The following is a 21528-nucleotide window of genomic DNA, read 5'->3' as shown; positions in this document are numbered from 1 at the left end:
TGAAGATTGTATCCGGGATGAGGTCCTTAGGAGCGTCTTCTGTTCATGTGTCACCTTAGGCTTTGGCGGATGCCAATGGAGGTCGTTATAGGTGTCTTCTGAGGAAGAGATACACATGCTACCTTCCTTTGAGAAGGTTTACCCTCTGACATGTCGCCCTCAGAGTGGTTGGGTGTTATTTCCGACGTTGCCAGCGGAATTATCACGAGAGATTGGAGAAAAGGAAATGTGGATACATTTTCTGGAGATGGGGTTCAAATGGAGAAAAGGAAATGTGAATACATTTTCTGGAGACGGGGTTCAAATGGAGAAAGGGAGATGTTGCGACATTTTCTGGAGAATGGGGTTCATTCTGGCGATCGAGAGTTATCGTCAGGCGACTGGGGTTCAAAACGGAGAATGGGGTCCATTTATTTTGGCAAAAAGGAGTGCTGAGGCATTTTCCGGGGTTCAAATGCAGAGGTCCAAGGATCGTTTGCGCGAAAAAATTTCGGGGTTCAAGAAAATAAGAAAAAGAAGTAGAGAAACTTTCGGGGTTCAAGAAAAAGAAAAAGAGAAAAGAAGAGTTGATAATCCCGCGTGGATGTGTGGTGTTCAGACCATGGTTATCCCTGAGTTACCATTTATTTTGGTATCCAGGTCGACGTTTCAGAGTTTGTTTCTTCGCCGCTGCTGACAGGCGCTGTTAATTATTCATCCCATCAGAGTGCAAATTGTTCGTCTGTTCTTGGTATTCAATCACTCTTCACCCTGATCATCCGAAAGCCGAGGCTATTTCGTATCGACAGGTTCACAGTGGATTGAATAGGGGCAGCTGTAACACCTCAAAATTTGCCCTCCTCTCTTGGGACTAGCATTAATATATTTGCATATCACTTTAGGTCATTAGGCATTGCATATTGCATATCATGTGGTTACATTGTGCAAGCCATTCTCCCAAGTCTTGATCAGAAGATGGAGAGTCCAAGTGCAAGCCTAGGGTTTACTGACTGATCATTGGCCATCTGAGGATTGGGCTATGAATTAGGGTTTGTGATTCTCAATGGATGTTGGTCTTCATCTTGATTGCAATGATACATCATCATCATCATGGTTGGATGTCATCAGGAGATTGAAGCTCATTCCTTGAGATTAGGGTTTTGACCACTGGTCAACCCTAATCAGCTGCATTGGGCCAAGCAGGGCTTAGTCAGGAGATGGGGTTTATGATGGATATGGGGTTCATTATATGGTTTTATGGAGATAATTGAGGCTAGGGTTTCACCCTTGAGCCATTTCAGTTGAAGATTGGAGCTCAGATTGATCTATGCATTGCCAGATTCATCTATCAGATGAAAAAGTCAACTGTGGTCAACTGTACATGATCTGATGGATTTGGAGGTGGAAAGGAGTTGGATACACTTCATTCATGTTGGGACAAGTGTTATATGACATCTCAAAGCTTAAGAATGAAGAAAATCAAGTCAGGACAAAAACTGCCAAAAATAGAAAGTGACTTGTAACTGAAGTTTCCAAAAATGGAAAGTTTTGGACCTCAAAGCCACGTGTCCAAGGAAGCTTCAAATGAAAATTTGTTCAACATGAAAGTTGTAGATCTTGTTCTCACCTTTCCAAAAAGTCCAAGAACTTGAAAATCCAATGTATGGTTGGAAAGTTATGGCTCAGTGAAATTCAAAAATGACCCGTAATTAGGAGGCCATAATTTCCACATACTTTGTCCAAATTGCAAGTTCTTTATATGCACAAACTCCATTTGATATGTACTACAAGGGTGCATCATTGGATTTGTCCAAAAGTGGTCAATGCAAAAAGTCAATTTTCAACTGGACAGTTAAAGTGGACCAAGGGCAAAATTGTCCAACTTGTGAAATAATTGGAATTTTTGAGTGGGGATTTTTGCAACACCTCATGAATGGTATTTGAAATGTGTTGGAATCATCACTTCATGGCTAGGCTTCATGGTTTGAGATTTGGCTTGAAAAGTGAAAGTGCTAAAAATGGACAAATGCATCCACATGGTGATTTTGAGATTTACACAACCAATGGGCATGAGGAAAGTTTCTACAGCTCACATATGATAATTGGAAGGTGTATGTGCTGTCAAAACAGGTGGCATGAGCTGTCATGTGGAAATTCCAATTATGCCCCTACTTGGAAAATTAGCCATTTCATTAACAATTCAATTTGGCTAATTAACTTGGTTAAGCATGGTTTAGTGCAGATATATAATCTTAATCACACAATAATCCTAACAGATTTTCACACTTCCCCAAATTGGATCTCAAAACCTCTCACATTCATCAATTTCATCAAGAACTCAAGAACCTTCAAATTCCTCAATCTTCCTCAATTTTGGATCAAACCTTGAAATTCCTTTTGCATTCATCTTGTATCATCACATGCTCGAGCTGTTTTTGCTTTTTATCATCGATCAAGCACTGGTTCGTAACTGTCCATACAAACATCATCCATGGTGAATCGGAGTTTTGAGCGTTAGGAGCAACATTGACCGGATCCAAGTGTTCTACTCACCTTCCACGAGCCTCTAGTGCAACTGTTCGAGATCAAAACACACGAATATCGTCCATAGCAGTTCTGCATAACAGGTACACCAAAATTTCGACCATCACGATTTGATTTGTTGTTATGTGCGTTTGATAGTTCACTTCATGTAGAGCACGATGATAGTTTTAGTTTTGCGAATGGTTAACCGTAGGCTGCGTAATCTTGAAATGAACTTTCGATCCAAAACCCTAAGTGATTCGATTCGTTTGATTTAGGAATGGTTAGGCAAAATAGAGTTCATATTTGTAATCCTCATGCTTGGACGGTTCAAATGAGTATCTACTCGTCCGTTTTGGTGAGGGTTTGAGAAACTAGTGTTCTTGAGTATTCATGATATTTCTGGAAAATTCTGGGTAGAAGATGAAGCCAGAAGCTCGTTTGATCCGTTTTGCTGTTTGAAAATTCAAATTTAGTGTTTCCCTCCCGCGCCATCACTAATTACAAAACTGCCACTGTGCAATTTTATTAATTTGTTTAATTCACAAAAATTCATTAACACATTGAATAATTCATAAAAAATAGTAGAAAATTCAGAAAAATATGGAGATTTTTTCTATGACTTCCTTGTTGACTTTAGGACTTTTTTGACCTATTGGTCAAAGTTGTGCTTGGTAGAAATTCCATTTGGCATAGGCTTGTTTCACATGTATCCATTTTTGCTACACTTTGCCAATTGATTCATGAAATGCACATATTGTAAAATAAATTCTTGGCAATTTTGTGGTGATTGTTGACTGGCTGAGGTTTATTTCCATGTAAATTTCATGCATTTTTGATACCTGGCCATTGAGATGTGAATTTTGGAACTTAGGTGTGACAATTTGTGTCACACCTCTTGATGTCAACTTGAGTGATTTAATTGAGTGACCTATACTTGTTAGAATGAAATGAAATTTTGCATGGTGAATCATTAACATGTTGAGATGTTGTATGAATTTTTGTGGAATTTTTCATTGTATTTTCAAATTGATTTTGATTTTTCATTTCTGTTGACCAATTGTGCAAGTCCATGTGATACATGTTGGTAGATTGATTGAGAAATGCTCATATGGTACTGTATGATCATGAAATCTGGCATGCTTGTAATAGACACATGATAGGACACCCCTGTTTTGGTCTCATCCATTTCTTTGTTATTTTCATTGAGTTATGAATTTTTGAAGTGGCTGCATGTATTGATGTTGTGATTTGGGGCCTATAATTGTGACTGTTTTTATTGATTTTCATTGGCATGGTTCCCTTTGCCCAAATGAGCTCAAATTTGACATGGTAGACCTTGAATGCCCCCTGTTTAGGTGTAAATAATTTGAGAATTTTTAGATTTGTTTTGGTATGGATTTGAGTGCAATAATTCTGTTTGCATGTTTGGTGCTTCATTTGAACTAGTTTGCCTTGTTTTGTGCACAACATGAGCATGATGAATGATATAAACATGAGACCAATGGTGTTTGCTCTTGTTTGACTTTAATTTGAGATTGGTTGGTGGATACCTTGCTGTTTAGGAATTTTTATTGCCTTTGGACCCTAGGCTTAGCCTAGTGGTCTAGTTGCTAATGTTTGCTTGATTTTTCAGGATCAAAAGCATAATGCACATGGAGAATGATCCAAATCAATTTTAAATGATGTGGTTTGATGTTTGTACACTAACATAACATTGTTTTGTAGGTGTTAAAGCTTAGGCTTAAGCTTTGAGCTTGCCTTGTGTTGTGTATTGAGTTGTATAGTTTGATTGATTGAACACTTGCTGTTTTGTTTTGTCTGTCTGAGTACTAACTGTGTTGGATTGTCTCCAGGTACTTTAGTTGCTCAGTTCCTTGTGAACTTTTGCTTTGCGTTGCTTAAGCAACTCGCATTGAGGTAAGTCCTCTTGACTTCATGTAGTCTGGAGACCCGGCTGTTACCGGGCCGGGCAAATAAATGTCTGAAGTCCTCCTTAAGAGGCGATGATTGTGTTTGTTTAATTTTGTGCCTAAGCAGGTGAAAGTCCTTTAAATAAGGCAATTGGTGGAAGGTAGGGGTATGCAGCCTACCCCCCACTATTCAGTTGAGTCTTCTCCTTGCTCCCATTACATGGTTGTAGCATTGAGATCAAAAGCCCAAGATCTGTGCAGTGCACATTGTGTCAGAGTCATCGAGTATAGAAGGGTTCCCCTATTCTGGACCCATGCTCATTTGTCAGCTCTCCCTGGTCAGGGATAAGAGCTGTGAGGTCTGATCCTCACTTCATCCCATCATCTGCTTCACCTTAGCCTCGTAATGGCAAGGTTAAGAGCAAACACAGCCTGTACAGACGATTGCTTAGGCAGTCAAACCTGATTGATTGAGCCCCCTTGTTTGGCTATAGTGCGTGTTATGTGGATATCTGATTGACATGCTTGTTTGAGATACCTGTTCTCATTTGATGATATATGATTGTATGCTTGTGTGCTAGCTTCTTTCCTGGTTAGGTTAGTTTGCTTATGCAAGTAGGATAGAAAACCGAACTTAGGGTTAACGATGCATGACAACATTAGGCTCGAGTCTCAGCTCCCTAGTTGTGTATCTTTCCCCGGTTTCTGGTTAGCAATTTAGTCCCTTTCAGGGGAACTACATCGCCCTGATCCTCGTGCCAGACGAGGTATGTAGGCAGGTGGTCGTGCGAGACCACTCCGAGCAACCTTTTTCTTTTTTGTGTGCGTTTACTTGTTATCTGACTGTGTGTTTTGGCTCGGATGCCGACGTAAGCCCAGTGATTGGCAGTCGGGCTCCACGTTTGCCATTGTGAGTGTGTTTTGGTTTGGATGCCGACGTAATTCCATCCAGTGGTTGTCGGGCTCCATGTTTGCCACCCTTGCTTGCTTGTATGTTTTGTGTTGTTTGGCGTGCGTAAGCCGAACTACAGTGGCTCTGATTCTTGTTCCAGACAAGATATGTAGGCATAAGGTGCGATACCTTATCGAGCCCGTTTCTCCTAACCCCACCTGCGTTCCCCGTGTGTGTGTGTGATGTTTAGCAACCTTTTCTTTATTCTAGGACGTGGATCCCGTCGAGTACGACGGACGTGAGGGGTGCTAATACCTTCCCCTCGCGTAACCGACTCCCTTACCCTTTCTCTCTGGTCGCAAGACCATTTCCTTTCCAGGTTTCTCTGAGCGTTTCCTTTCCCTATCTTGGGATAAATAACGTTTAGTGGCGGCTCTGTGTGTTTTTATTTTTAGGCTCGCCGGTTGATTTTTCGCAGGATGCGACAGTTGGCCCATAGAGAATTCCTTCCTAGAAATCATATTATCATGGAAGTGCTTAGTTTTCTCTTTATAAATCCTAGAGCTCTCATAAGCCTCTAGCCTAAGTTCTTCAAGTTGTTGTAATTAGAGTATTCTTTCAATACATGTTTGTAGCATCTCCAAATTACAACTTTTTACCGCCCAATGAGCACGATGTTCTATCTCTACAGGAAGGTGACATGCCTTACCAAAAACAAGTTGATAGGGAGACATACCTATTGGTGTCTTAAAAGTTGTTCTTTGAGCCCAAAGTGCGTCTTCTAGATGACGACTCCAGTCCTTCCTGATTGGTTGCACCATTTTCTCTAAAACCTGTTTGATCTCCTTGTTTGAGATCCCGACTTGTCCATTAGTTTATGGGTGATATGCGGTAGAGACTTTGTGCATAACTCCATACTTCCGGAGCAAAGCTTCCATGGTGCGGTTACAGAAATCAGTTCCTTGGTCACTTATGATAGATCGGGGGATTCCAAACCTGCAAAAAATATTGGACCTGACAAAATCTGCAACAACTCTAGAATCATTAGTCCTAGTGGGGATAACTTCCACCCACTTTGAAACATAATCAAAAACAAGCAAAATGTAGAGAAAACCAAATGATATAGGAAAGGGATCCATGAAGTTGATTCCCTATACATCAAATACCTCACAGAAAAGCATATGTTGCTGAGGAATTTCACTCTTACGAGTGATGGCTGTACCTGTTATTTGGCACTCTTTACAAGTTTGATAGGTCTCATAGGCATCTTTAAAAATAGTGGGCCAATAGAAATCTAAGTCTAAGACTTTTCTTGCAGTCCTTTGAGGACCAAAGTTCCCCCATACCTGAGAAGCATAAGATAGATGCAAAATAGATTCAATCTCATAGTCGGGGACACATCTCCTAATTACCTGATCACTACCAAACTTCTAAAGATATGGATCATATTAAACATAATATTTGGCATCACTCTTGAGTTTGTGAATTTGTGTCCTAGATGCACTTGTAGGAAAAACACCAGCAACAAGATAATTAACAATATCAGCAAACCAAGGAGTAACCCCATGCAAAAGTAAAAGCTGCACATCAGGAAAGTCATCCTGAATGGGAAAAGGATCTTCATCCTTCTCTATCCTACTCAAATGATCAGCCACCAAGTTCTCAGCTCCACTCTCAGTTTTGCTTTTGGCTTCTTCAATAAGTATTTTAAAGTTGCATGGTCGGTAAAAACAAAAACCATAGAACCTAGCAAATATGATTTGAATTTATCAAGAGCAAAAAATAATAGCTAGAAGTTCCTTTTCAGTGGTGGTGTAATTAGACTGTGCAGAATCTAGAGTTCTAGAAGCATAATAAATAACATGGGCAGCCTTGTCAACTCTTTATGCAAGGACCGCCCCAACCGCGTAGTTAGAAGCATCTCACATAATCTCAAAATGGAGGGTCCAGTCAGGGGGCTGGATGATGGGGGCGGAGGTCAATGTTTTCTTCAAGAATTTAAATGCTTTTTTGCAATTGTCATCAAAGTTGAAAGTGATGTCATTCTTCAACAAGTTTGACAGCGGAAGACTTATCTTGCAGAAATCCTTTATGAAGCTCTTATAAAAACCTCCATGACCAAGAAAAGAATTAATCTCGCGAATGCAAGATGGGTAAGGACGTGTAGAAATAACATCAACCTTAGCAGGGTCTACTGAAATTCCTTTTTCAGGAAATTATTTGACCCGGGACAATTCCATGTTCGACCATAAAATAACATTTTTCATAAATTTAAAACAAGGTCAGTTTCGATGCATCTCTCTAAAACCAAATTTAAACTATTCAAACATGCATCAAATGAAGAACCATAAACAATGAAGTCATCCATAAACACTTCCATGCAATTTTCAATAAAATCAGCAAAAATGCTAATCATGCATCTCTGAAATGTGCCAGGAGCATTATAAAGACCAAAAGGCATCCTCCTGTAAGCAAATGTACTGAATGGGCACGTAAAAGTGGTCTTTTCTTGATCTTCTGGTGAAATATGAATCTGAAAGTAACCTGAAAAACCATCAAGAAAACAATAGTGTGATTTACCAGTTAGTCGTACAAGCATTTGGTCAATGAACGGCAAAGGGAAATGATCCTTTCTAGTAGCCTGATTCAATCTTCTGTAATCAATACAAGCTCTCCAACTATTCTGAACTCTAGTACGAACAAGTTCATTTTTTTTTCATTTTTGACCACTATGAGTCCAAATTTCTTAGGTACAACCTGCACCGGGCTTACCCATTTACTGTCAGAGATAGGATAAATGATACTTGCTTGCAAGAGTTTGGTTACCTCTTTCTTCACAACATCAAGAATTAAAGGATTAAGCCTCCTTTGAGGCTGCCTCACTGTTTTACAACCATCCTCAAGTAAAATCATGTGCATACACATTGAGGGACTAATGCCTGGTATGTCAGCCAATGCCCACTCAATCGCCTTTTTATGCTTCCTCAAAACTTACAAAAACTTATTTTCTTGATCGAAATCAAGTTTAGACAAAATTATAACCGAAAGTTTTTCATTACTATCTAAATAAGCATATTTCAGATTTTCAGGGAGTTGTTTCAGTTCTAGGGAAGGTGGTTGCTAATGGATGGGGTGTTTGGGGCAGCCGGGATGTCGCGAGCTTCAACTGCATAAACAGCTTCATGGACAACTTCACCTGTAGGAGAAATGTTACCCTGCAAGGAAGCATCAATCTCAGCACATACAACACAAAGGTTAGTGTTAGTACAATCATCACATGAATAAACATCATCAAACCCAGATAGAGATGGAAAATCAAGTGAAAATAATTCATAAAAAGTGTCATCAACCAACTCAGAGATCAGTTCATAATGAAAAATGGAATGCTCCTTCAAGGGATGTTTCATGGCATCGAAAATGTTAAATTTCGCGACAATGTCACCAAATTCCATGGACATGGTTCCATCGTCAACATCAATTTTTATTTTCGCCGTTTTCATGAACGGTCTGCCTAAAATGATGGGCGATCTGCTTGAATTTGTTTCTCTATACATGTCCAGAATGTAGAAATCTACAGGAAAAATCAAGTTATTAACTTGAACAAGCACATCTTCCACTACTTCAATAGGGAGAGCATTGCTTCTGTTCGCTAGTTGAATGATTAAACTTGTATGCTGCAAAGGACCAAGATCAAGGTTATTATAAACAGAAGTAGATAACATTAATGGCCGCTCCTAATCAAGCATGCAATTTTTGAATTTACTATCCCCAATGGAACATGGAATAGCAAAAGTTCCTGGATCCTTGCACTTTTGGGGTATGACCTAATTGAGGGATGAAATAATAGCTTTTTCAGGTGAATGTTTAGGTTGGATAAGGGCTGAAATGTTTCGTCCCAAATTTACTCTCTCATTGCCCTTCAACCTTCTCTTACTTGTGCACAAGTCTTTCAGAAATTTTGCATACTTTGGAACCTGCTTAATCACATCAAGAAGCGGAATGTTTACCGCCACTTTTCTGAACACATCTAAAATCTCTCTCTCTTTGTCTCCATTATCAGTACTTTTATTCTTTAGTATTCTATGTGGGAAGGGAACTGGTGGAACATACTCCTTCTCTTTTTCTTTTTCAGTTTCTACCACAACAAAGGGTTCAGTTTCTATCACAACGGAAGAAGGTTCAGGGGTTACCTCAAGAACTTTTTTATTTTTTCCTGGGGTTGGTTCTGTTACCTTCCTGGATCTCAAGGAAATTGCACTCACATTAGCATTAGGTCCTTTTGGATTCACAATTGTTTGGACAGGAAGTTGGTTTGATCCTTAGGCTTGCTGCATCGCATTCATTGAAGTGGCAAGTTGTCCAATCTGTGTTTGTAAAGTCTGAAAATTGGAGTTTGTTCGTTGCTGAAATTGGAGATTGTTCACTGTCATTTGCTTGACAAGATCCTCTAATGAAGGTCCGAAAGGTGTAGAGGTGGAGACTTGGGGAGTGGTTTGTGGTTGTGGCAGGGGTATGACTAATTATTGTTGGGAGGGTTGTTGGTTTCCATATCGAAGGTTTGGATGGTTCCTCCAATTGGGATGATATTTATTGGTGGACAAGTCAGGAATGTTGCACCCTTTCTGATTGTTGCTTTGGTGGAAAAAGTTAGTTGCATATGCTTGAGGCAACTGAGTGACTGACTCATCTTGAAGAATAGGACATGTGTCAGTTGGATATTCAGTAGAAGTACAAATACCACACAACTTTGTTGTTTAAGATTTACCCACTGCCATTTGTTTCACTTAAGAAGTCAGCTCTTCAATTCGGTTTTCTAGAGCCTTGTTGGAAGAGGAAACCTGAATCTCATTCACACCTTTTGTTTGGACTATAGAATTATTTATGGTTGTGAATTGTTGGGAGTTGGGTGACATGTTACCAATCAGGGCTTTGGCAGCAGCTGGAGTTTTATCGACAAGTGCCCCACCACTAGCAGCATCAAGAATGTTTCTATCCATTGGTAAGAATCCCTCATAGAAATACTGAATAAGCAGTTGTTCGGTAATCTGATGTTGAGAGCAACTGGATACTAATTGTTTGAATCTCTCCCAATACTCATCCAATGACTCATTTCCCTGTCTAATACCACATACTTCTTTTCGGATTGATGCAGCCCTGGAGGCAGGAAAGTATCTCTCAAGGAAGACTTTCTTCAAATCATTCCAAGTCGTGACAGAATTCGGCTCAAGATAATATAATAAATCCTTGGCAACACCTTATAGTGAAAACGGGAAGGCTCTCTGCTTGATATGATCTTCGGTGATTCCTTCAGGTCTCAAAGGTGTAGAGAAAACAACCTAAAATTCCTTAAGATGCTTATGCGGATCCTCACCTGCAAGACCACTAAACCTTGGCAACACGTGTATTAAACCAGATTTCAACTCAAAAGGAACAGTAACATCAGCATATTCAATACATAAACCATTGTAATTCATATCAGGAACAACAAGTTGCCTTAGTGTTCTTTGTTCAGCCATGTTATTAAAAGCAAGTTCAGAATCAGAATCGCTAACAGGTGGTGAACTAGTGCTAGCTTAATTTGTTCAACTGCGTGCATGCAAGGCTCTCTCTATCTTAGGATCAAAATCAAAAAGATCAGAACAATCAGACCTAGTAGTCATAACTAATGCAGTAACAAATGCGAAAATGTCAACAATGTCCCTATTAGGCAGAAACAAAAAGAAAGAAGAAATATGATCAAAATAAATTCAGTAAAATACAAAAAACATAAAATTTAATCTAATTAGGCGAAATAAAATTTTTGGAATTTTTTTGGAATTTTTTCGAGACTATGAAAATAGTAAAAAAAATCATAAAAAATAGAAAAAAGATGAATTTAGTTTTTATTTTTATTGTTGTTTTCTCATAATTGTTTAATTACATTGCTATTGAGGTATTTCTTGTTTGTGTACTCGTAACTCAGGATCAAAATTGACACCGCTTGATCCTAAAATTGAAAGGACTGCAGGTGCCATCAGGAGAGCGGTTAGAGAAGCGACTCTAACTCTAAGGACGTTAGTAGAAGACAGTTCACTAATTTCTTCGGACTCTGGAGAGGAAATCATCATGGAAGACGCACTGCCACCACCCATTATAAGGGACTTTTGTAAAAGGATTGATGGAAGGATCACCTAAACTTTAGATGGAGCAGTAATCATCCACTATGGTAACGTAATTCGAGACCTGTGGGATCACCTTTCTCGCTTCTACGAAACAACCTCAGTGTGCAAGTCAACTGATGTCACTAAAGACCAAGTCAAGTTGAGGTTGTTTAGTTTCTCTCTAATTGGAATAGCTAAATATTGGTTTCTTTTCCTTCCAAATGGAACTATACAAACATGAAAAGATCTTGAGGACAAATTCGTTGAGATTTTTCACCATCAGTCAATTTGTTGAACGAAGAGCTGAAATCACCAACTTTGAGCAGCAAGAAACTGAATCAATGTATGACTCATGGGAAAGATTTAAACTTTTATTACGCAGGTGCCCAAATCATAATATGAATAACATGAAGCAAATGCAGAATTTTATTAGAGGTCTCAATGGTCAAACGTACATGCTTCCGCGGGAGGCAAGATTAGAACCATGACATAACCACAGATTAAAGACTTGATCTAAAAGATGTGATTAAATGAATATCGTTCAAAGAGTGAAAGACCGGTGAAAACTGAAACTGTAGGCACACCAAAAGATATGTTAACTGAAACTAAAGGATTAGCAATACTTGAGCGTGGCTCATCCTGAGATGGGATGGCAAAGTCCTTAAGAGGACAATTTTCTTTATTCTCAGCCATCTGAGCACGAAGTTGTTATAATTGGCATCTGATATGCAAAAAACTTTCAACTTCGTTTATCGGTTGAACTATTTCCCCATAGGATCGGGTCTTTTGCATACAACTGATAACATGAAAAGTAAAACAAAATAAAAAAATTGCCTTAGACTAGACGGTGTAATAACGGAGTACGATATTGATGATATTAGTCCCCGACAACGGTGCCAAAAATTTGGTGCGACCGCAAGTGCACAACTTTATTAAATCCCACAGAGACCAAGTGACAAGTATCATTCTCCACTACTACAGTGTTTATCTAAGGTGATGCTAAGAGTTTGATTTACGCATAGACTAAAAGTTAAAGGTTTGAACTTAATTAATTAAACATAAGCCGGAATGTGATTTCCATTATTCATTAATTTTCTTACAAATTACCAATTTCATAAAAACAAGAGACTTATTTGATAATGACCAGACAATTAAGTTAGAGGTATTTCTCGCTTTCACGTGTCCGGTACCAGATTTCAATCTCATAATCTACCGCTTGCACGTGATAATCAAGTTACAGCTTGAAATGATTTTTAGAAAATAGTTTTTTGATTGAAGAATTTTTTTAATAGAAAATTAAATTAAAGATGATGTCGGGTTTCGCGCCCGTTATCAAATTTTAGACTCACAAACATCGGCTTTTGCGCGGTAGAGTTTACTAGTCTCAAATCACTTTTTGAAAGTTAGATTTTCTTAATTAACTAAAAAAAAGCTTTCACAATCTATAAAAGTTAATTTCTGGATTTTCTACCCGAGACTGTTTTTGCTCTTTCGAGTCAAAATCAGTATTATAATATTTCTACTTTCGTAGCAAATTGTGGTTTTAAAATCAGAATTTTCACACCCAAAAAATTACTCTTGTTATTAATATATTACATGTAAGTTGTATGAGCATCATCGGTACGAGGGTTCTCACATTCCGAGTTCGGCATAATTACCCACTCATGTTTAAAGTGGTAAAAACAAAGCATATTTCATTTATGGTAGTAAAAATCATACAAGAAATCAAATAAAGCATGTAAAAGCAGTAAATTAAAATAGAAGAAATTGGAACCTGAAGTAGTAAATAATACTTGAATAGCATAAAATGCTCCAATCGGAGGCTTTAATTCTGTTAGATATATGAAAGCAGCATCAGCAAAATTAACGGCAACAATAGTTCAGTATTAGCCATAAGAAAAGACAGTAGCAACAGTTTGCAGAAAAATAATACTCCAAGCACCTAAAACTATGGTTGCAAGAACACCTTAATGCAAGATGCAAATGCTTTTACAAGTGAATTTTTTTCTACGGCAAAGCTTAGATCTCTTAAACTGATTTTTAAAGACATATTTATAGGCTGAAATTCGTACTGGGAGTTGCACAAAATTCGTACTGGGAGTTGCACAAAACGTGCAAAAGTGGTGGAGGTTGGAAATTTGATTCCTGAAGCTTGGGGGAAAATATGGGGCAACAACATCATGACGGGCGTCAGCTCGGGCTGACGATCTGTCCGTCGTGACAAATCCACATAGGCTCACATGGGTCCTGACGGCCTTCCCGTCAGGGTGCTCGGACGTGTCTTCCTAGTTTTGTTGACCAAATGCTGACGGATTGTTCTTCCTTGGGGTATGACGACCGTCATGACAACAGTGCACCCGTCATGACAGCGGAAAAGTTGTATCTTCTTCCCGTTTTTGCCATTTTCATCATTTTAACACGCATAGACCTTCAACTGACATATATCTGAAATAAACATACAATATCAACATAATACTACAAAAATTCATAAAATCAACATTAAAACATAAGCAATATTTTACATGTTATCAGCCCGCCTCAAGAGGTGCAATATTTTTGTCTTCAAATAATATATACTCCCTTCATTTTCTTTTATAAGCAAAATTTACTTTTTAGATTAATTGAATAAATTATGTATTTTGACTATATATAGATTAGATATATCAATTATTTAATGAATCTAAAACGTAAAAGTTGTTTATAAAAGAGAATGGATGGAGTATATATATACATATATATATATATATATATATATATATATATATATATATATATATATATATATATATATATATATATATATATATATATATATATATATATCGAAGAAAAATACTCAAAAGAATCTAAAAAGATATAAAATGTACATAATTTAACCTAAAAAAGATTAACAAAAAAAAATCTCTAACACAATTAAAAGTAAAAAACAACAAGCAAGAACCAAAATCACACAAAAAGTAAATTAAAGTTATAGCATTCCAAACTAGGAACCACAACACCAATTTCAACAGAAAGCAACAAAAACACTCTACTATGAGACCTAATACACTTAAGCTCCTATTGACTTATATAATAAATATGGTTCTCAAGGCAAATTGAGAAGCACATGAGATACCCACAAACCTATAAAAATTGATTTTCAAGCCAATAGAATGCTCAAAATTTCTAGGTCCTTTACTGTCACAGACTTCTCTAAAAATACTATATCATTCTGAGATTTCCATAACGATCAAACAATTATGTGCCAAATCATTAAAAAAATGTAATCCTAGGCACACCACCAAGTGGGTAAAATATCTGGAGAAAAAAAAGAGACCGAAGATCTCTAGATAAAACTAGACACCAACCCAACCAACTAAAGATCATAAATCAATTTGAAGCCTTTAACTCACCTGTCACAAAAAGATCAAAGGACGATTTGAGGACGATGTAAGTCATCCTTGTAATATTGCCACCATCACCTATCAGTCTTGGATAAAATCTTGAATAATCGAAAGAATATTAAAAATATAATTTTCCTACTAGAGATCGCGAACACTGATACCTCCTAAGTTCTAAGACTTACACACATCAGACTACCTTACTCAGACAATCTTAGAATCACCTTTCACACATCTCCCAAAAAATCTCCTTTAAATTCATTCCTGAATGGTTGTTAAAAGAAAGAAGAATTACCTGTTAACCTTAACGTTTCCGTCAAAAACTGCTTGTCCCTGTGAATGAGTCACAATGCACTTATGAAGCTGACGAGAATAGCCCCTTGGATGATCGAATACAAGACTACTGTGAAGATCCTGTGTTTGATTACCAGCAGACAAGTGCAAAGTTGATAACTCTGTCACCGTTTCCGGACCTAGTTGTTTGATATGAAGATTATGCCTTCCTAGTTTACCTCCTGTGCTTACCTCTGTAAGCTCGTATGTACTGGATGACTCCTGCAAACAATTAACAAAGAATCACAAACCAACAACAACAACAGCCAAGCTTTATCGCATTACGTGGAGTCGGCTACATGGACCAACTTCCGCAATAATGTTCTATCCTGAAACATGCTTCTATTCAAATAGCTAATCTTGAGATCTTTCTTAATAACTACTCTAAGTTCTCTTATAGTTTTTCTAAGTCTTCCTCTATCTCTAATTATTTGACTCCTCTTCATCTAATCTACTCTCCTTACCATAAAATCTACAGGTCTTCTCTCTACATGCCCAAACCATCTAAGTCTCTTTTCCCCAACACTCTAATGTTGTCATTTCTAATTTTATCTTGTCTAGTCTTACCATACATCCATGTCAAATTTCTTCTACATATCCACTCTTGCATAACTTCGGTTGGTTGTTACAAAACAGTCATTACTCGAAATGCAAGAATAGAGGTTATTTTGAAACAATTACTTTTCGATCCGCACTAGTAATCATTTACATTTCCCTTCCCCTGTGGTTAGCCATTACTTAGTCAAAAGCCTGTATGAAAACTTTCACACAGCAAAGCTCAAAAATCACTCTTTTGAAGACAATACTTGTTATAGATTATAAAGGAAATATGAGTACTTGCTGTGTGATGTAAACCTAATGACAAATAATGGCAGTACTTCTATCATTTACTAAAAATAATTGTTTTGAAACTGATTCCATTTTTTTCATAGGTCTAGTCCGGGTGACCTGATGTGTATGACTTGACTTGTATTCACTAATAAGCAATTTATGGAAGCGAGTGGAGCTAAAAGCGCAACGAGCATGTAGTGGTAATCTTACAATTGAAGAGTAGTATCTAAGCACTATATTATACCCCATAACAGTTAGAATTGCATAATCTAAAAACTTAAGCAACTCCTTTATTGTCAGAGACATAGTCGTAGGCACAATCGGCCAAACTTTGCTATCAATGTTTGTGTTGTTGTTATTTATCTATCTTCTAGGCTTACTCTTGTAACATAATCTTACTCCAAGCCCAATTGCATACAAATCAAGTCCACTGAAAATCCTATTTTTCCTAACCTAACTCTTAAGGCAATTAAACAAACACTAAACATGCACCTAAGTTGAAGTTTGAAAAAGAGGATTAACCTGGCGAACCGAGGTCCATTTGATGTGTGCAGCAAGAGGTGACTGAGTCTGAATGTAAGAATGCCTAACTTTACCCCCTTCCCCAGTCACCACTTCCAAAGCAGCATTAGTCCAATAACACCCATTCTCATTCTCTTCATAATTGGAAAACTCTTCAATTATATCAACTTCCCCACCTTTCTCCACCACCACCAAAACCCTCGGATTCGAAAGATACAAGCATTCGAACCTTCCTTACTACCCTGCAACGAAAAATAACCCAAATGAACCGGACTTTGAAGACGGCAGCCCTCCGGCACATAAACCACCGTCAAATCAGGAGCACCCATACCGTTGATTGACCAAAACAAATCACCACCGTCCAAAAAAAATTGGGTTATAGATCCCACAAGGGGAAAGCCTAAACCGGATGTGTGTAACAGGAAAGCCCGAAAGCTGTTCCCATCCCTGTCAGGGGAGATGCCAACCATCTCTCCTTTTCACGAACACAACTTTGTTGCAACTGCACTTGGTTTATAAATGTAAGAATATTGATTTTAATAAACGATGTGGGACTATTTGTTCACAAAAACACAACCCTTTTAAGTTTTAACTATACTAGCATAGAGATGGCAATTTTACTTATTTAGTGGATATCCGGAAAGAAAAATTACTCAAACAAGTAGGCTAAAACTCTTATAGATACTGCACCCACAAAATAAAAAATATATTTATATATTTTAATTTATAGTGATATATAAAAATGCATCTCAATCGTTTTTAAAAAAAATACACCAATATTAAATTATTATATATTTTAATATAAATATTTATTTAATATATAATTTAACAATAATTTTTTTGAATATTTTGTTGAATGTTGTTAAAATTTCTAAATGATATATTTTTTTTAATTGATTGATTTCTTTTTACAAAATACTTTTTTACTGATCAAATCAACTTTTTAAGCTTACTCTCTTTAAAGTGTCCACTTCAAGGTTTTAAGTTTATTCTCTCTAATGTGTCCACTCCACTGTCAAATCAACTTTTTAAGCTTACTCTCTTTAAAGTGTCCACTTCAAGGTTTTAAGTTTATTCTCTCTAATGTGTCCACTCCACTGTACTCCGTTTATTATGGGTTTTTGCAAGTACAGATATCAACATAAACTTTAAAAAGGTGTAGTGTCTGCAGCTCGTCTCACTCCGTCTCTTTTTAGGTATCATAGAACATGAGTATTTATATAAAAAGTAGTGCCTGCAGCTCGTCTCACTCCGTCTCTTTTTAGGTATCATAGAACATGAGTATTTATATAAAAAGTAGTGTCTGCAGCTCGCCTCACTCCGTCTCTTTTTAGGGATCATAGAACATGAGTATTTATATAAAAATTAGTGGCCGAGTGGATTTTTTTGCATTTTTTGATTTGTAACGGTCTTTGAGAATTAGGTTAAGGAATAAATATTTTGTATTCTAATCGTAAAAATATTAAAATAAATTTATAAAAAAACAACAAAGAAAAAGAATAATAGATTTATAAACACATTTTAAATACTAAAAGACCCGTCACCACCCACCCGTTTAACCTTTTTTTTGTCTCAATGTGTCCATTTTTTTATTAACCTTTTTTTGTCTCGATGTGTCCATCTTTTTCCTTAACTAGGTCTTGTGATTCTTACAACCACTTGGTATCAAATTTGAGTTTATAGAAGAAATAAATTATGCAGACATTTCTCAACAGTGATTCACTATAAGTCCTGTTTACTTTCTTTTTCTTTATATTTGGATTGCTACGTTTTCGAGCAAATTGGATTTCATTTCTTGCCCTGAAGAAATAGTATGCAGTGCGCTTTGGACATATAATATGAATAAATACCATATTACATACTAATAAGATCAGTTTCTTGTTATAAGTAGAACTTAACTTCTCATGTTTGATCACATGAAAGGTACAATTATTGACATTCCTGAAACAGAAATATGTATACACAACTATAAGTCCTATAATAATTCTGTTTTTTTACTCACCTTACAAATGTATTTTACAAATTGCAGAAGACAAATACAACTAGAATTACACGGTGATGAATGAAGCCCCAATTGTACCAATTGTTTACAAGTACCGAAGTAGACACTTTATTTTGTCAAAATTGGTTAACCATGACAAGAAAAAAATTATTTCAATTTATATTTTTACCAAGCTGACATAACATGTTTAGATTTAGCACAAACCTATAATGGGTGATCATTTAGAAGATGGATCCAATAAACTTTTCATCTGACTTCGTACTTTATCTCTAATGGAAGAATAAGGAAACTTATCTATCACTTCACCTCCAAATGCAAATATTAGAACCCTTCTAGCTGTTTCTGAATCAATGCCGCGTGCTTGGAAATACAAGAGCTGGCTTTGTTCGAGGTCACTTATTGCTGCTCCATGGGAACACTTGACGTCATCAGCGATGATTTGGAGATTCGGTTTAACATTTACAGTTGCACGGGGTTCAAGAAGAAGGCTTCTTGTTAACTGTCCTGCATCTGTCTGCTGGGCATATCTACACAAGAATAGTATAATTCGTCAACAAATGCAAGACATATCCCATCCGTGTTTGATCTTGTTGAGATAATCATAAAAACATGTTTACACATAGAACCACAATTAGAAACTAATCCAAATTTGGCCTAAATTCATTCCTGTTAAAAAAAAGAAGAATTACCTGTTAACCTTAACGTTTCCGTCAAAAACTGCTTGTCCCTGTGAATGAGTCACAATGCACTTATGAAGCTGACGAGAATAGCCCCTTGGATGATCGAATACAAGACTACTGTGAAGATCCTGTGTTTGATTACCAGCAGACAAGTGCAAAGTTGATAACTCTGTCACCGTTTCCGGACCTAGTTGTTTGATATGAAGATTATGCCTTCCTAGTTTGCCTCCTGTGCTTACCTCTGTAAGCTCGTATGTACTGGATGCCTCCTGCAAACAATTAACAAAGAATCACAAACCAACAACAACAACAACCAAGCTTTCTCGCATTACGTGGAGTCGGCTACATGGACCAACTTCCGCAATAATGTTCTATCCTGAAACATGCTTCTACCCAAATAGCTAATCTTGAGATCTTTCTTAATAACTACTCTAAGTTCTCTTATAGTTTTTCTAAGTCTTCCTCTATCTCTAGTTATTTGACTCCTCTTCATCTAATCTACTCTCCTTACCATAAAATCGACATGTCTTCTCTCTACATGCCCAAACCATCTAAGTCTCTTTTCTCCAACACTCTAATGTTGTCATTTCTAATTTTATCTTGTCTAGTCTTACCATACATCCATGTCAAATTTCTTCTAGATATCCACTCTTGCATAACTTCGGTTGGTTGTTACAAAACAATCATTACTCCGAAATGCAAGAATATAGGTTATTTTGAAACAATTACTTTTCTATCCACACTAGTAATCATTTACATTTCCCTTCCCCTGTGGTTAGCCATTACTTAGTCAAAAGCCTGTATGAAAACTTTCACACAGCAAAGCTCAAAAATCACTCTTTTGAAGTCAATACTTGTTATAGATTATAAAGGAGACATAGTCGTAGGCACAATCGGCCAAACTTTGCGATCAATGTTTGTGTTGTTGTTATTTATCTATCTTCTAGGCTTACTCTTGTAACATAATCTTACTCCAAGCCCAATTGCATACAAATCAAGTCCACTGAAAATCCTATTTTTCCTAACCTAACTCTTAAGGCAATTAAACAAACACTAAACATGCACCTAAGTTGAAGTTTGAAAAAGAGGATTAACCTGGCGAACCGAGGTCCATTTGATGTGTGCAGCAAGAGGTGACTGAGTCTGAATGTAAGAATGCCTAACTTTACCCCCTTCCCCAATCACCACTTCCAAAGCAGCATTAGTCCAATAACACCCATTCTCATTCTCTTCATCATTGGAAAACTCTTCAATTATATCAACTTCTCCACCTTTCTCCACCACCACCAAAACCCTCGGATTTGAAAGATACAAAGCATTCGAACCTTCCTTACTACCCTGCAACGAAAAATAACCCAAATGAACCGGACTTTGAAGATGACAGCCCTCCGGCACATAAACCACCGTCAAATCAGGAGCACCCATACCGTTGATTGACCAAAACAAATCACCACCTTCCAATCCACAAACCAATTCCAACACCCGTTCAGCAACAGTAGAATTCAAATTCGACAAACTACCAACGTAAACCCCATCGGGAAACTCCGAGGTTTCAGACAATGAGCTTATGAAGTGTCCATCGACGATGCTGATGTGACAGGGGAATTGGGAGGTGGAGAACGGCGTTATGGTTGGGGTTGGTGTTGGAATTGGGGCGGGGAGGATTTGGGAAGAGCGGAGGAAAGAGATGTCGGTGAAACGAAAGGGTTCGTCTCTGCGGGAAGGCCATGAAGATGAGAGGAGAGATTCGGAGGAAGCTTCTCGAAGATTCTGGAGAGGTTGTGGTGTTGGAACGGAGTCTTCTAAGGCTTCGGCGAGTTCGAGAACAAAGGGGTCTGAAGAGATGGATATGGCGTTGTTGAGTGAGACTCTGGTTTTGGTTCTGATTGTTTTTTGAAATTTGGATGATGAGGAAGAAGATGCAATTACGAGATTGCAAGGTGCGGGTATCAATGCTATGCCACTCATTGTTGTTGAGTTCGGTTCCTTGATTCTTCAACTCTAACTCTTAACTCAAGGAAGAAAAAACAAGAGTGGTGTAGATGGTAAAGATGGGGGGATGCAGGGTAGTAGTAGTCACTATTGCAAAACACTTGTAAAATTACTTAATGGGCTTTCAAATTCCCAAAAGATTCTCATGAGATGATTACTAAGGGCACCCTAAATTACTTCTAGATTCTAATATACATTTCATCGCATTCCAAAATATATCAAATATAAGTGAAGTTGTTCTTATAAAGAGCTCGAGTAAATATTAATAGAAGATTATTAGGTTCCAACATAATAAGTGAACTCCTAGAACAGGATGAGGTTCCAACATAAACAATCAAAAT

The 21528-nt window shown here is 37.4% G+C and overlaps 1 protein-coding gene and 1 non-coding gene across 7 annotated transcripts; both read right to left on the bottom strand.

The window, feature by feature from the left end:
• Positions 1-13227: 13227 nt before the first annotated feature.
• LOC127120534 (protein ABCI7, chloroplastic) lies at positions 13228-21248 on the bottom strand. Of its 6 annotated transcripts, none has more exons than XM_051050992.1 (4): positions 20291-21248; positions 15123-15382; positions 14840-14928; positions 13228-13892 (listed from the first exon to the last, which is right to left on the bottom strand). In XM_051050992.1, exons 1-4 carry the CDS (start codon positions 21161-21163, stop codon positions 13861-13863), a joined length of 1254 nt encoding a protein of 417 aa, XP_050906949.1. In that variant the 5' UTR covers positions 21164-21248; the 3' UTR covers positions 13228-13860. The 6 variants fall into 6 exon arrangements, with proteins under 6 accessions (XP_050906949.1, XP_050906950.1, XP_050906951.1 ...); XM_051050993.1 differs by having other exon boundaries at positions 14840-14916; XM_051050994.1 differs by having other exon boundaries at positions 14840-14886.
• Positions 16878-17002, bottom strand: LOC127124746 (U6atac minor spliceosomal RNA). The gene has a single exon (XR_007804212.1). It is a non-coding gene; the product is annotated as a U6atac minor spliceosomal RNA (small nuclear RNA).
• Positions 21249-21528: the final 280 nt, after the last annotated feature.

This window comes from Lathyrus oleraceus, chromosome 2 (genome assembly GCF_024323335.1).
Source record: "Lathyrus oleraceus cultivar Zhongwan6 chromosome 2, CAAS_Psat_ZW6_1.0, whole genome shotgun sequence".
Lineage (NCBI taxonomy): Eukaryota > Viridiplantae > Streptophyta > Magnoliopsida > Fabales > Fabaceae > Lathyrus > Lathyrus oleraceus.
The sequence above is the reverse complement of the archived record's forward strand: the minus strand, read 5'-3'. Positions and strand labels throughout refer to the sequence as shown.

Coding starts and splice junctions, on each gene's coding strand:
- LOC127120534 (XM_051050990.1), bottom strand. CDS start 21,163: ATGAGTGGCATAGCATTGATACCCGCACCTTGCAATCTCGTAATTGCA. Junction 19,465..20,290: donor AATGGACCTCGGTTCGCCAG/GTTAATCCTCTT, acceptor AATTGTTTGCAG/GAGGCATCCAGTACATACGA. Junction 19,043..19,204: donor GGAAACGTTAAGGTTAACAG/GTAATTCTTCTT, acceptor ATTCTTGTGTAG/ATATGCCCAGCAGACAGATG.